General features: G+C 40.0%; 1 protein-coding gene across 1 annotated transcript in view; it reads left to right on the forward strand.

The window, feature by feature from the left end:
• LOC118804408 (cytosolic carboxypeptidase 4) overlaps positions 1-17,078 on the forward strand; it is a gene marked incomplete at its 3' end in the record, with an annotated part of 291,416 nt that overhangs the window by 107,978 nt on the left and 166,360 nt on the right. Inside the window, exon 8 of the mRNA XM_036564921.1 lies at positions 15,362-15,570. Within this exon, the coding sequence (XP_036420814.1) occupies positions 15,362-15,570 (209 nt within the window). The remainder of the gene's footprint in view (positions 1-15,361; positions 15,571-17,078) is intronic.

The following is a 17,078-nucleotide window of genomic DNA, read 5'->3' on the forward strand; positions in this document are numbered from 1 at the left end:
ATTTCTAAAAAAGTCATGTTTCTAAAAAAAGTCATAATATTTCTAAAAAAAGTACGGCTGAAACGGCTGAGCAGGAAACTGTGTTTATCTAGAATAAAGAGCCAGACGGACTCGGAGGAAACTGTCTGTCTGTGTTGTTGAAGGAGAATCTCAGGCAGGGTCGTCTACACGGCTATCGGGGGCTACATCTCCCCCCATTCAAAGAGGGCATGAAGTTTCACAGACAGTGAGAATGATGATCAAAATGATCCACAGAGAGACAGGAGTGGGTGGAGCTCCGGCGCCAGTACAGCAACCGAGACCCCAACGCGTAATGGCAGCCCCCTACAGTTAGCCCACTTTATCCTCCAAATATTCCGACTTTATTCTCAAAATATTACGACTTTTTTTTTCAAAATATTACGACTTAGTTCTTAAAGTCTGCTATTTTTATTTTTTATTAACAGTGGCCCTGAAACGCCATCGTATTTTGATATAAACCAAACTGACCATTGTTTATTCAAAATATGCCAAATTTTCAACAGCAAAATACAGGCACTTGCAGTAGACCTTAAAATATTGCATGAATACTTGAAATATTCAAAATAAACGTCTTTTAAACCTGCCTATCTGCTTAAACTAGACACCATCATTTCTTTGCTGCAGGTTCATTAAGACTTGAGCTGCTGAGCTGATGTCAAGTGTTTATACTGGCTGAGCTGCAGCTGAAATGCAGTTAGTATGTTTGGTGATATGACTGGTGTTGAACTGTGTAGAACTGAGATGTGACCGCTGTCCCATAGACTGCTGTTGGACTAGGAGAGTCAGAGCACACATTACGTTGCAGTGCATGCTGGGGATTGTAGTGCAGTGCATTGTGAAACATGTTCATACCAATAGAAAATTAAAACACTTTTGCAGGCCAGATAGGATTGTGTCGTGGGCCTGATCTGGCCTTGTGTTTGACACATGGGACATACAGTAAAAATACCACCCCCCGCCATGTTTAACCCGCATTGGTGCCTGTGTGTCCATTACTTCTTAGCTACATTACCTCGTAGCTCCAGCGCTAAAGCTAAAGAAGCAAACTTCAGACCCCCAACGTTTTCTGCCTGATTGACCACATTCAAAGTTGGAACAACAGTAATGCGATTATATTAGCCTGATCCTAGTTGTAAACGTCCTTTTAGCTTCAGAAAAGTGAGCTGATGAGGCTCAGGAGACCCACAAACCCCCAGCTTTACCTCGTGAGACCTTTCTGAAAGCACACAGTGTCTTTGTGTTGGAGCACTGATCTCGCTCCTGCATCCCACCAATAGTGGACCCCCTTTGGGAGAGTTATAAAACCTGGTGCATGCATTAATATTTCAGTGAGCTGTATTAGTGCAGGCTGTATCAGAGCTACTGCAACTTTCTCTGCCCACAACTACTACACTGAGACCAGCGCAGGAGAGAGAGAGGGACACTGTACATGGAGAGAGAGAGCATGAAAAAGAGAGAGAGAGAGAGAGAGAGAGAGAGAGAGAGAGAGAGAGAGAGGTTTATACTTTTAGATGTATAACATGCCCACCACATACACATCTATTCATGCTCACGGCTCCTCTGCTGAGATACAGGAGTGGTTTAATAACGAGGTATACATCAGAGTCCTTTAGCATCCTAGTGACGCCCCTGGACAGTTATTTCTAATGCAGCTGAAGGGGAATTCCACCAAGTTTTCGAAAATTTCTGCAGAATTCAGTGGTTGAGATGTAAACAAAGTCATTTCAAGTGTTTTGCTTAGGTTAATAACTGGGAAACTCACTGACTCAGATTTCTTTACAGTGGTGGTGATAGGAACCAGGGGTTGCCATGACTACAACACAAATATAGACATTTTATTTACTATCCAAAACCACCAGTGAACCTACACGAGTCTTCTGAGTTTCTATATGTACCCCTCCAAAATTAATGGATTTTAAAAAGTAACTGTTTTACTTGTGAAATGGTTCACAAGTGGAGACTCAGATTTCTGCACAGTGGTGGTGATAGGAACCAGGGGTCATTTACAACACAAATAATAGTGAAAAATACTGGGCACTTCTGCCATTACAATGCATTGCATATATTTAAAATTAATGGACCAAAACAAGCCAAAAACTATCATAAAACAGTGTCTCAGTCATCAGGCAGTGAATTCATAACCATTTCCTGTAGTAACTTTCTGTGAGGGAGCTTTTAGAGGTGGACATCTGGTTCCTATCACCACCACTGTGAACAATTCTGACTCGGTCAGTTTCTCTAGAACAGAGCGTTTCACACCAAACCACTCTGAACGACTCTGTTTACATTTTAACCACTTAATTATGCAGAAAGGAAAAAAGGACTTCTGCTTAAATTCCAGTCATACAAGATCAGGCTGCTCTCTGCTTAAGCGACTTGCAATAAAGAGGCATTTATTTTCTACATAGTTTGCTCACCATCCGCTCAGAACATTTTAGTGGTCATTTCTTTTAGATGGACAATATTGTGGTGTTGGCATAGCACAATAGCAGGAAAGGTCACTAATAGCCATGCAACTTAAGTGCACTAACCCCACACTCACTAACCCACAGCTCAACACCATAAAACTCAGTCAACAAATGAAAACATTGTTTTTAATGGGCAGTATGTTAGAGACCTTAGTTGAAGCACCCTAACTGAAATGTTTGAACTTCAGTAAAGTATATCTAATTTAAATATTATTTTATTCTGTGACATGTTTAGATGCTCACCTTTTCAAGACTTTTGCAAGATTACAGACATATTTCCTCATCAGTAAAACTTATTCTAAGACCTGAGAATAGAGGGGAAGGTCACCAATAGCCAATCAACTTCAGGGCACTAAGCAATCAACACACAAACCATCTGCTCAAAACATTTTTGTGGTCATTCCGTTTAAATGGACACTGTGTAAGAGGCCTTAGTTCTAATACCCAAAATTAAGTGTTTAAACTTCAGTAAAGTACATATATGTTAAATATTATTTTATTTTGTTACAATTTTAGAGGCTCACCTTTTCAAGAGTATTGAAAGATTAAGAGCACATTTTCCTCAAGAATAACACTAACTGTGAATAAGAGAACAAGCAAGAAAGAAATAAAGATTGTTTTGAAAGAATAACAGTTTATATTATCTTTAATTATCTTTATTATTATCAAATCTGGATAGTAACTTTGTGGCCAGTTCCTTTACGAACAATGTGATAGGCTGTTATGTTATGCAGTATGGACTACAGTCTGTAACTGTAGAACTACACAGTGAAACTATATGGTCAGAGGAGCTAATAAGGGAATTAAATGACTCATATATATATATATATATATATATGTATATATATATATGTATATATATATATATATATATATATATATATATATATATACATATCTTGGCTGTCAGTTTGAGGCAGCGTAGTGTGCATATACGTCTCAGTTTGACCTTCGCATGCTGCACATTCCTGCTGCTGGATCTTCTCCGGCTCCTCTGAGCCACACACACACATACAGCTCCATCCCACCACACTGTGTGAGTGCACAGCTCTGGCTGCAGTCCAACCTCTCTATCGGATACGAGGAGATTTCGGGGGTTCAGGGAGATCACAGAACTCTGTCTAGCTCCGTGTTTGTATCTCCTTTTCCACAGGTTTTTTTAGACTGCACAGTTCAACTAACTCAGAGTTTAATCTACTCTCGAGTTTAATCTGTTCTAGAGTTTAATCTGCTCTGAAGTCCTCGAGAACAGAAACGAGAGTCATTCAGAGTGGTTTGGTGTGAAATGGTTGATTGTAGGGACTCCGTGGGGGTCGCCATGACATTTTATTTACCATCTAAAACCACCAGTTACCCTACGGGTGTCCTCTGAGCTTTTAAATGGAATGCTGATGACGGTTAAATGGGTTCTACTGTTGTTACAAGCTTGATATTAACAGTAGCAGAACGCTTTCTGGTGCCATATAGAACCATATGCAATACATTCTCCATAAATCTGAAGAACAATTTCACCATGCGAAGAACTATTTAAGCATGTGAATAATTATTTAAGTGTCTGTGGTTCTATATAGAACCACTGTCTTTAGTAAAGAACCCTGGAAGAACCATCTTTTTAAATGTGTATATAGTCTAAAAATAATAATACCTTTTCCATTTAGACAGTTAAGTTAGGTACACACTTTCAAGAAACAGCTGAAAGCATCTTTTTAATTTAGTTCATATTTAAAACTTCATGGTATTGTCTTTGTTTTATTTATGTATTTATTTTGCCTCAATTAATTAAGTTACTTTTTATTATTAATTTTATTTTGGTTAATTTTTAACCTTACATTTTAATTGTAAAGCAGTTTGAAGAAGTACAGCTGTTTGAAAAGTGTTTTAAAACAAAGTTGAAGACTTTTAAGACTATTAGGGGTGGACGATATGGAAAATATTGCAATATGTATCATGAAAATGTCTTCAGGTATTGTGATATACTGTTATTTCCATATCGTCCATCCCTAATAGTCTTAAAAGTTGAAGATATATATATATTGCAATATTTTGACACCAAGAAAACACACTAATAGTGTTGAATCTGGCACCTAACTGCTGGACCATTTAAGGTGGTCAGCCTCATGGTGAATGTTGCACTTGTTTAACCTGCAGAAGCTGTTAAAATTGGTCGAACAGAGACGCTGTGTTTCTTCTGTTTGGCTATCATTAGGAAAACGGTCAGATTGCCTGGTAAGTGCTGAGCTGGGTGCACTGATGATGTTGATGCTTTGCTTGTTTCCAGCTTATGGAGGCGAAGTTGAGCTCTAAAGCTTCTCGTCCTCCGATAAGCCGAGCATAAACACAGTGGCAGACATCTGACGACGTTGCTGTTTGTTAAATTTATGGCAGGAAACTTATTCATACACATGAAAAATAATCGGCGGTGCAGCGTCTCGTCTGCAGCCAGACTCTCCACGGTTCTTCCACTTTGAGTCTCAAGTCTTTCCGATTCATGACGCTCAAGTCCGAGTCTGAGTCACTGGTGTTGAAGTCAAAGTCGAGTCCCAAGTCATATTTTCAGTGTAGCCTCTGCATATCCATTACATTATACATTCTTAAAAAGATGGTTCTTCAAGGGCTCTTTAGTAAAGAGCGGTCAAGGAACCCCTTTACATGGTTAAAGGGTTCCTTGCATCGTGAAACCTTTCTTCAGATTGATGGAGAATGTGCTCCAAAGGTACAAAGAACCAAAAAACGGTTCTGGTTTTGTTACGATGTCAAGCTTGTAACAACAGAAGAACCCTATTAGTGCTATACAGAACCCCTTTCAAAAAGGTTCTATATAGATCCATCTACAGCACATTCTCCATCAATCTGAAGAACACTTTTACAATGCAAAGAACCCGTTAATCATGCAAAGGGTTCTTTGAGTGTTCATGGTTCTGTATAGAAACACTGTCTTTACTAAAGAACCCTTGAATGTCTTTATGTCCATTACATTATGCACACTTAAAAAGATGGTTCTTCAAGGGTTGTTTAGTAAGGAAAGTGATTCTATATAGAACCGTGAACTCTCAAGGGTTCTTCAGATTGAGGTGGAATGTGCTGTATATGGTTCTACAAAGAACCAGAAAGGGTTCTGGTATTGTTACGATGTCAAGCTTGTAACAACAGAAGAACCCATTGATTCTATACAGAACCCCTTTCAAAAAGGTTCTATATAGAACCATCTACAGCACATTCTCCATCAATCTGAAGAACACTTTTACAATGCAAAGAACCCGTTAATCATGCAAAGGGTTCTTTGAGTGTTCATGGTTCTATATAGAACCACTGTCTTTACTAAAGAACCCTTGAAAAGGCCTCTTTTTTTTTTTCGAAAGTCATCAAATTCGTGACTCGAGTCGGACTCGAGTCCAAGTCATATGACTTGAGTTCACACCTCTGTAAATTGTCGCATTAAATCCAGTCAAACAGGACTAATTGGGCTCTTTTGTAATGAAACATGCAGTTGGTAAGTTCTCTTAAATTACTGATCATATCCAAGATATACTCATAAAAGCATGTTGTGTATTAGGGGTGGGAATCTCTAGGCACCTCATCGATTCGATTACGATTCAGAGGCTGCGATGCGATTATAAAACGGTTATCGATGCATCGAGATGCATCTTTTTTTTCTATACAGCATTTCTATTTTCTTACTGTCTGAGGACTTGGTACTAAGTTAGTAAGCTATGTATCTGTAATGATCCATAATGCATTTATGCCCAATATCTTTTATTAATAAAACCAATGGAAGTGATGTGGCGAGTGAACTGGAAGGCTCTCATTCACTGCTCTTGTTTGGAGACGCTGCTGCCACTCATCAGTGATAAAATGCACTGTGTCAGTAAAAGTATCTTTGAGACGGGGCGTGTGCAACATAGCGCGAAAGCCCTGTTTCTCAATGACTGAGAATTGGCGCGCAGGTCAACTAGCAACGAGGTTTCGCCTGGCTAGTAGCGAACGAAAAAGGAAAAGAGAAAGACAGACGGACATTTGGAGACGAACAGACTTATTTGCATGTATAAGCAGTGCAGTTGGTTTCCTGGTACGTTAAATCTGCAGCGACAGATGGTCAAACACTAAAAAGTTGCGAAGATGAAGTCATTCTCCTTTCAAATTTTCCCGTTCCACCTTAAATGGTGCCGCATTTACCATCGGCGCCTCAGTCAGAATTTAAGGTGGAACGGGAAAGTTCAGCAAGAAGCTGGCGAGTGAGAAGCGACACAGCCTTGAAAACGCCGAAAGCTGGAAGACATTTTACAAGAAACTGTTCAACTTTTGAGGAAAAGTTTCCTGAAGGAAAGGGGAGGAAAGCAGCTGTAGCTAAAGCTCAAAGCAGAGCAGAGTAAGTCTGTGTTTTCGTTTATATTGTTTAGTCTATACTAGGACATCATCACATACTGAGACATACTGGACATTAAATGTTGCGGCTCCCAAGGTGGTCTGATTTTTGTTGAAAGGACAAAATGGCTCTTCTTATCATTTGTGTTGTGACTCCTGATCTAACCTGGCTTTAATGCAGAGGGAGCCGGTCGGATTTCTCACTCATCCAGTAGTGTGTTTGTTGTGTGCCGCCACAGACTGTCCGGGCGCTGCACTTACCCACTTCCAAGTTCCGCCTTTTGCGTTCCGTCAACATTACGTTATAAATTAAATATTTAGAAAATCGCTTTTTTGACATTGAATGAAACGATTCAGAATCGTCCACGTCTGCATCGCGATGCATCTAAGAATCGATTTTTTCCCCACCCCTATTGTGTATCATGATCACAAAAATGATCACGATAACGATAAAATATCGTCATATTGCCCACCTCTAACTACTACTACTAATAAAATAATGTTTCATTAAGAGAGAAGACTGTACAAAGAGAGTGCCACGCTGACTTACAGCGCCTCTCTGCACTTAAGGACAGATATTTTTGTGAGAGTTAAATATGAGGACGGTCATTCCGGGTCATCCTGATGGCTGTGAGTGAACCGTCACAGCTGTGCGGCTGGAGAGGTTTGATTTTCCTCTCTCACAAGTACAAATGTTTTCATTTAAATTCAGAGATGGATTAAGCTTACGGTGTCCACCTCATCATCCACACCGGTCAGAGCTGTTTGGTGTTGTTTTTTCTAATTAATGAGTTAAACAGAGGCTTTAAAACGCTGCAAAGTAGAACAAAATAAATGCTGTTGTGTCCAGGGAGCACAGGGTCAAACAGCTTATCCTGGTCTCTGTGAACACCTGCTGGATCTCTGCTGGAGTTTCCTGACCATCAGCGGTGGGGAAATTCAGAGAAGATGTTTTTTTTGAGATGCGAAGCACTTCATGGACCTGGAATCTCCTAAATCTTTATAAAGAAAATCAGTAATATAGTACTGTCTTAGGTGCACTCTTAAAAAGATGGTTCTTTCAAGGGTTCTTTAGTAAAGACAGTGTTTCTTTACAGAAGCATGAACACTCACAGAACCGTGTGCATGCTTAAATGGTTCTTCACATAGTGAGATAGCTGTTCAGATCGATGAAGAACTTGGTGGTGGTGTTGTTAAGTGTGTGTTGTGCTGGTACGAGTGGACCAGACACAGCAGTGATGCTGGAGTTTTTAAACACTGTGTCCACTCACTGTCCACTCTATTAGGAACTCCTACCTTGTTGGTCCACCTTGTAGATGTAAAGTCAGAGACGATAGCTCATCTGCTGCTGCACAGTTTGTGTTGGTCATCCTCTGGTCCTTCATCAGTGGTCACAGGACGCTGCCCACAGGACGCTGTTGGCTGGTTCTCAGTCCAGCAGTGACACTGAGGTGTTTAAAAACTCTAGCAGCACTGCTGTGTCTGATCTACTCAGACCAGCACAACACACACTAATGCACCACCACCACATCAGTGTTACTGCAGTGCTGAGAATGATCCACCACCCAAATAGTACCTGCTCTGTGAGGGTCCATGGGGGTCCTGACCACTGAAGAACAGGGCAACAAAGTATGCAGAGAAACAGATGGACTACAGTCTGTAACTGTAAACTACAGAGTGAAATTATACGGTCAGTGGAACTGATAACATGGACAATGAGTGTAGACACAAGGAGGTGTTCCTAATGAAGTGGCCATTGAGTGTATTTTCAAATATATTTTAAATATATTTTTAGTTATTTTTTTTAATTTTAGAAATATTTTCATAACACGTTCTTAATAACTTTCTGAAGCAGGCCATTAGGTTATTTTGAATGTAGCCTCTGCATATCCATTACATTGTGCACACTTAAAAAGTGTTCTTTAAGGGTTCTTTAGTAAAGAAAATGGTTCTATATAGAACCATAAACACTCACGGAACCCTTTGCATGATTAAAGGGTCTTTGCCTCGAGAAAGTGTGCCTCAGATTCATGGAGAATGTGCTGTATATGGTTCTACAAAGAACCAAAAAGGGTTCTGGTTTTGTTTTGATGTCAAGCTTGTAACAATAGAAGAACCCTATTGGTGCTATACATAACCCCTTTCAAAAAGGTTCTATATAGATCCATCTACAGCACATTCTCCATCAATCTGAAGAACTTTGAGTGTTAATGGTTTTAAATAGAACCACTGTCTTTACTAAAGAACCCTTGAATATTTGCATATCCATTACATTGTGTACACTTAAAAAGATGGTTCTTCAAGGGTTGTTTAGTAAGGAAAGTGATTCTATATAGAACCATCTGCAGCACATTCTCCATCAATCTGAAGAACCCTTTTAAGATGCAAAGAACCCTTTAATCATGCGAAGGGTTCTTTGAGTGTTCGTGGTTCTATATATATATTATATACATGATTAAAGGGTTCCTTGCATTGTGAAACTTTTCTTCAGATTGATGGAGAATGTGCTGTACATGGTTCTACAAAGAACCAGAAAGGGTTCTGGTATTGTTACGATGCCAAGCTTGTAACAACAGAGGAACCCTATTGATTCTATACAGAACCCCTTTCAAAAAAGTTCTATATGGATCCATCTACAGCACATTCTCCATCAATCTGAAGAACCCTTTTACGATGCAAAGAACCCTTTAATCATGCGAAGTGTTCTTTGAGTGTTCATGGTTCTATATAAAACCACTGTCTTTACTTTTTTAAGTGTGCACAGCATATCAAACAGCGCAAGACACGCTTTGAAGTTTGGCTTTAGCCGTTGTGCTTCACTGAGTCAGTTCCTGAAGACTCACTGAAATGGAAGAAAGAACAACTACATAAAAAAAAAAAAAACTGTAAAAAGTAATTAGTAAGTTACCTTTTTGAGGGCTTTGGTGAAGAAAATCCTCCTTCAGACAGAAAACTCTGCAGAACCCCTTCCTAAGTTTGCTGTGCAGGTTTACAGAGGCGTAAAAATAATCTGCTCCACTGAGGTTCGTCTCTTTATTCACGTCATTCATGCGCTGCTGAGAATTCCTACTAAAAAGTGAAACCTCAGTAGAGTCGAGGCCAAAAACAGAGCTGTAATGCCAAAAATCCTGAACAATAAATAATAAATAATAAACAGTCTCTCTCGCTCTCAAACGTTTCCCAAATGGCACTGACAAAAATGTGAACGTTGAAAAGCTTCAGTACGTGGCTGTTAATTTTAGTGCTTTGTCAGTTTCACACAAAAATAAGACACATGCGGTCGGTATTAAAACCCCCTTCCCTGTGATAAAATCATGTAACCCATGGCCTCAAGTGGCTTATTGCTTTTATAAAAACGACGGCCAACATAAACTATGATAAAATAAGCAATTTTTTCTGAAAATAGTTTGTTATTATTAATAATAATCAACATAAACAAGAACTCCACCAAGAAATGTACTTCCTTTAGAGTATGGTATCGTTGCCAAGCAACCATGGACCACTGAATGAGGAGACCTTTTTGTTGTATATCAATGAAGATATGATAACACAGCACTGTTTAATGCTGAAACTCTTGCTTTATAAGTACTTTTTGGTCCAAATTACCACCGCGATTCTCACACTGGGGCTAAATCTCAGTCAGCTCCCTGCTCCCTACATAGTGCACTACATAGGAGTTTAAATACTGGATCCTGCAGCCCAACAGAGCAAAATACAGCTAAGAAACAGTCTTTTGGGATTCAGACTCATCCACACTCGATAAATGATGCACTGTTTGGCTGTAGAGGCTAGAATTTCTAAACGTTCATAGCTAGAACACTATTTAGGGAGTACAGAGCCGTTTGGGATTCAGCCTGAGTTTGACGCGACTTCTGACTGAAACACGAACATTTGAAGCGTGTAAAACATTCAAGTGATATTTTTAGACTTTTATACTGCAGTTTTACAGTTAATCACACTGTAAGTGCTTTAATTCAAGTCTGTGATATTAATGATGTTGTTGTTTAGGCTGTTGGCTCTTTTAGCCTGTTAGCTAGCTGACCAGCCTAGTTCTAGTAGAACATAAGTTGTCAGCCCCTCAGTTTAAACAGAACTCATTGCTCAATGTGAGCAGAATTAGAGTCAAAGATTATTCCATTAACAGCACAAGGGTTTTTTTGATGCTGTGACGTAGTGATACACAATTCAGTGGCTGTGAGGTGGTCATAGGTGGTCAGATTTTAGGACTGGAATTATCTGTTTTATAATAAGTAAAATAAAATAGCTATATTTGTGTATCATGATTGCTTGTTCATATCACCACCATTGTGAAGAAATTCAGAGACCCAAAATTTCTCCACAATGAATCATTTGCTTACATCTCAAGAGCTGAAAAAAGAGGCAAGGTAACATTCCTGTTATTAATCCATACTTGTGGCCTAAATGATCCAGTCTACTGACCACCACTGAGCTTCATGCTGTACAACACTGTGCAAACCTCACCGTCATGAACTGACCCTCCTGATGATGCTGCTGCATAAACTCAGACTATCTAATTAACCATTGCTCTGCCTGTTTTTCCCCGTTTTGTATTCTAATATTTTATACTAACGCTGTTTTCTATCCGGTGTCGACCCGAGGAGGATGGGTTTCCCTTCTGAGTCTTGGTTCCTCTAAAGGTTTCTTCCTCCTGCTCTTAGGGAGTCACCATTGGCGACACTCATGGGGGCTCGGACCCGGATTTTTCTGTAAAGCTGCTTTGTGACAACACCTGTTGTAAAAAGCGCGATATAAATAAACTTTGACTTGACTTGACTTGACTTGACTTGACTTGACTTGACTACTACTTGCTTTGGGGAACACATCGTTACCCTGATTTGTATATTTAGACATTTTGCTGGTTTCGTCTCCTGAAGAAGCATCGGAAAGCATCTATAAAGTGTAAAAAGAAGGTCTAACAGAAAGGTCTGTATGTACATGGCAGAGATGCTGAAGTGACTGCTGTTATATCCAGCCCATGTGCTGCCACACACTAAAACACCTGCGGTTCGTTCAGCGCTGCAGAGCCGTTACATGCGATTGTGCTTTCATTTCTTCCGACTAAGCCATCAAACCTGTCAGAGGCATTAAGACGTCTCTCCCGCCAGACCTCTCCGCTCACCTTTTGTGCCGTTTTGAAAAGTCTTCATCACTCTGTCAGACAGAGCTGCTCCATCACTGCGGCCTGATATTGGGTTCTGGTGCTGTGTGTGTTTGGATGATGTATGTTCTTATTACTGTTTTTTTCCCGAATAAACCACATGATGAAGCATGACACAGACACATAACACAGGCCATCGTACGTTTGGGGAGACTTAGCTTTTCTATTTTTTCTTCTTTTACAGGTTTTTTTTCCATACATGAACATGTTTTTTGTCAGTTTTCCTTGCAAAGGATTAACTGATGAAACCTTCACTTGGTAATAAAGGTCAGCACTCATCATCAATCAGTCCTTTCAGGTGCTTAGACCTCATTTGGACCAAAGAAGTCCAAATAAATCTGTATATGTATATATATATATATATATATATATATCGCTACTGTTGGAACAAAACCTTGTATCTCCATTTTTGTCGTTTTTCAGTTTATGACATAATTTGAAAAGGCCTGTTGCTCTTTACATTGTGTCAAAATTTCACGATGATCGGACAAAAAGAAATGAACAAAAATTACTTGGAAAAAGTCTGGTTCCATTGACTTACATTAAAAGTAAAGTAGGTTTTTTCCTCTTCCTGTAAAGTTACCATTTTGGAGATATGAGGTTTTGTTCCGACAACAGCGATATATATATATACACACCAATCAGGCATAACATTCTGACCACCTCCTTGTTTCTACACTCATTGTCCATTTTATCAGCTCCACTTACTATATAGGAGCACTTTGTAGTTCTACAGTTACAGACTGTAGTCCATCTGTTTCTCTGATACTTTGTTAGCCCCCTTTTACCCTGTTCTTCAGTGGTCAGGACCCCCATGGACCCTCACAGAGCAGGTACTATTTGGGTGGTGGGTCATTCTCAGCACTGCAGTAACACTGACGTGGTGGTGGTGTGTTAGTGTGTGTTGTGCTGGTCTGAGTGGATCAGACACAGCAGTGCTGCTGGAGTTTTTAAACACTGTGTCCACTCACTGTCCACTCTATAAGACACTCCTACCTTGTCAGTCCACCTTGTGGATGTAAAGTCAGAGACAATAGCTCATCTGCTGCTGCACAGTTTGTGTTGGTCGTCATATATATGATGTATCATGATGGTTGTCCAGCAGCTCAGTGTCAGTACTGTGGTTCAAATTTACTGTCACCTCAACCGGAGAACTGTGAGGAGAAATGAGCAAAGGCCTCTTGTGTGCCGGTCTGCTCCAGATGTTCATGGTATGCAGTTTCCTGCGGAGAGTTCTTTCAGAAATTGGTTGTGAACGACCTGCGTTGACTTCTAGAAGCAATTCTTGCCTGGAAGCAAAGCGATTTTTATTCACATGCCGTGAAACATGTCGGCGGTCCCTGTCTGTCAGTTTCGTCTTTCAGCTACAATTCTGATGAGAATCTCCTGTAGACTGTGATTTTTGCCACTGCTGGTCGACCTGAATGACCATACGCTTCAATACACCTGCAATTTCAGCTACTTCCTTCACATTGTGGCCTTTGGCAGCCCAGATACAACCACTCCTTTTTGCCAATCATTAACATCTACTTTGTGGCCCATTTTCTACACGTTCACTGCTCGGTACCACACTGAATGGAAGTTAATGGAAGTTAATTAAAGTTTTTTTTCCAACTAATTTTGAAACATTTCTTTTGGTCCATTCATTGTGAAATTCATTGTCAAACTTTAACACTTGTCAAGGCCAGGTGGCATTTAAAAAAAAAGAAAAGAAATTACTTACACGTTTTGTTTTTTTTTCTGACAGTGATGATAAATGTATCTATACCGTCCTATGCAAATATTTGTGTGTCCCCAAAATCGAATTCCATGTTCTTGTGTTCTTGTTGATGTTCTAAGTGTAAATAAGTGAACACATCCTCTACAGAGACACACTTCTGCATATTTTCATATACAATTACTGTTTATTTACTGAATTAAAAAATAAAACCTACGATGTGGCCTGTGCAAAACGTATTAGACATTTTATACATTTGATTTTTTTCCAAAATGTTCCAATATTCAGTAAATAAACAGTAATTGTGCATTAAAGTGTGCAGAAGTGTATCTCTGTAGAGGACGTGTTCACTTATTTACACTTAGCCAATCAATAAAACACACCATTTGATTGGAGGTATAAGTTTTGCAGGCAACTCCATGTATATATCATCGCTTTTAGAACAAAGCCTTAGGTCTATTTGAATGTACCTCTATATATGGCCATGAAAGTTGCTGCACACAGTAGATGTTTACTCATTTTCAGTGTGTAAACAAAGAGAGCACGAAAAGCAGCAGCTTCCCTTAATACCAGCTCAGCTCACACTCGGATGGATTTAGGGCTCGTTGTCAAATAGACGTATTACAGCAGCTCTGGAGGAGGTTAATTATTTACGGCGTGTAGAGGGTGAGGACGGCAGTGACCTGCAGCAGAGAGGAGCTCAGTGATGGATGAGAAGCTCAGCAGTGAATATGACCTGTTGCTCATTCTGGCCTGTTTGTTGTGTGTGAGAGTTCTGTGTTCAGGACGTCTACTGTACAAATACAGCATAACCCTGTTCACGTTATGTGGCTCTTGATGGGTTCTTTAGTAAAGACAATGGTTCTGTATAGAACAGTGAGCATTCAAAGGACCACTTGTATGCTTAAATGGTTCTTTGTATGGTGAAGTGGTTCTTCAGATTGATTGAGACTCTGTGGTAAATATGTATATATATATATATATATATATATATATATATATTTCAATACATGCTTCTGTTTAGCATCAAAAAGGGTTCTGCTATTGTTATGATGTCAACTTGTGTACTCCTTCTGGGGCTATATAAATATATATATATATATATATATATATATATATGCACACTCTTAAAAAAGATGGTTAGTAAAGAAACTGGTTCTGCGTAGAACCATGAACACTCAAAGAACCCTTTGCATGATTGAAGGGTTCTTTGCATAATGAAATGCTTCTTCAGAATGTGCTATAGATGGTCCTATGTAGAACCTTTTTAAAAAGGGTTCTCTATAGCACCCAAAAGGACTCTTCTATTGTTCCGATGTTCAACATGTAACAATGGAAGAACCCCGCAGCACGTTCTCCATCAATCTGAAGAACTTTCATGATGCAATATCCATTTAATCAGGCAAATGGTTCTTTGAGTGGTCATGGTTCTGCATGCAACTATTGCCTTTACTAAATAACCCTTGAAGAACCATCTTTTTAATAGTGTATTTTTTGTATCCTGCTTTTTTTAATGATTCATAGATATTCATGTTGGGTTGAAAAAAATGCACTGTATTTTGTTTATTTTGATTTTGACTTCTTTATGAATAAATCCCGCTCTGTCTGTTTCAGAGGAGAACTGCCGCATGGCGGTGGGTAAAGGCTACATCTCTGGCCTGCTGAAGCTGTACGAGGAGTGGCACACGCACGACTCGGAGAACCAGCATCTCCCGATTCGCCAAGCCTTACTGCACTGTCTGCACAGAGCCACCAACGCCAGCCTGGGCAGGAGCGCTCTGGTCACTGACGGAGGCGTCGGCCTGCTCTACAGAACCACACAGGTGCTGCGGCACCCAGTAGATCCACTCACATCTTCTTCAGAAACCCCTCCTCTGTAGCTTCTCCTTGATGGTGTACAGAGACTGTAGCTCATCTGTTGATGCAGTTTGTGTTAGCCATCCTCTAGACCCCATGTGTCAAACACAAGGCCCGCGAGCCAGATCAGGCCCGTGGCACAATCCAGTCCGGCCCTCGAAATTATTTTGATTTTATATTAATATTAGCCAATTTCACAATCAGTGGCACTACAATTCCCAGCATGCACTGCAACGGAATTTGCTCTGACACCCCACTTCCAACAACAATCTATGTGACAGCGGTTCTGTACCCAATTGCACATCATATCACCAAACACACCAGCTGCATTTCAACCAACATAAACACTATAAACACTATAAACACTCAGCAGCTCATAAATGAGAAGGGTTTGGCTGCAGACATGCACTCTCAGCCTGACATGCACCGCCAGCCTATTGATGACGTCAGTGCTGCTCTGATAATAAGGTAATTAAATATGGAAACTTTCGAAATAAAACCTGCCACGATGATCAGACAGACTGTCGGGTTTATTCACAGAAAAAACAAACAGGCTTCTGAAACTCATGAAAGCCACACTGAAGACGATTAGAACCGGTTATCAATAACTGTAATATTGATAAAAATAGAACTTATTAAGGATACTAGGAGGTTGTGACAGCGTACAGTCAACGTAGTACTGATTACTTTTGCTGGCTCGTCAACGTCGTCACAACCTCCTAGAAAGTTGTCAGACAACAGGGAAGTGTCTTGATGGTTGCTATTAGAGGCCATTAGGAAACGATCAAATGCATCTGGAATCAGCCACAAAACACCGGATTAAATGATCAGAATCCTTTACACTGTGATATCAACCCATCAGGAAAACACAGAATACCATTAGCGACTACTGAAAACCACCAGGAACCAACAGACACCTTTAATGGGTTCTATGACTTTTTTCAACAGGGAGATACATTAAATGTAACTCTCTAACTGTGTTATGGATGAAAAAGAGATTAAGTGATGATGTCGCTAAGCAGCAGCAGCCAAATGTCACCGTGCCGTTGGGCGGCTTCTGCCACTGTGGCAGAGAGTGTATGTGCACGTGACGTCACTGGGGCTGAGAGTGCATCTGGCTGAGAGTGCAGGTCTGCAGCCAGACTCTGTTGTCATAAACTGATCCCAAGAATTAATTAAACACAGGTACGTTTAAAAGACCTACATCCTGGGAACACTTAGAGATTTAACAGTGATCTGTAGCTAATGTAGCCTAAATATATCAAGTATTTATATGTAATACTTCACTACAAGGGGCTTTATTTTGCTGTTGACGTTTTGGCGTATTAAAATATAAACGATCTCTGGCCCTTGGAATTGTTGAGATTTTTTAATATGGCCCTTTTATTGTTTGAGACAACAGTGGCCCTGTGGTCAGAAACTGACCAGTGATAAATGCTGTAAAAGGGGGCTGATAAACTGTACAGCAACAGAT

Source organism: Colossoma macropomum, unplaced genomic scaffold (assembly GCF_904425465.1).
Source record: "Colossoma macropomum unplaced genomic scaffold, Colossoma_macropomum, whole genome shotgun sequence".
NCBI lineage: Eukaryota > Metazoa > Chordata > Actinopteri > Characiformes > Serrasalmidae > Colossoma > Colossoma macropomum.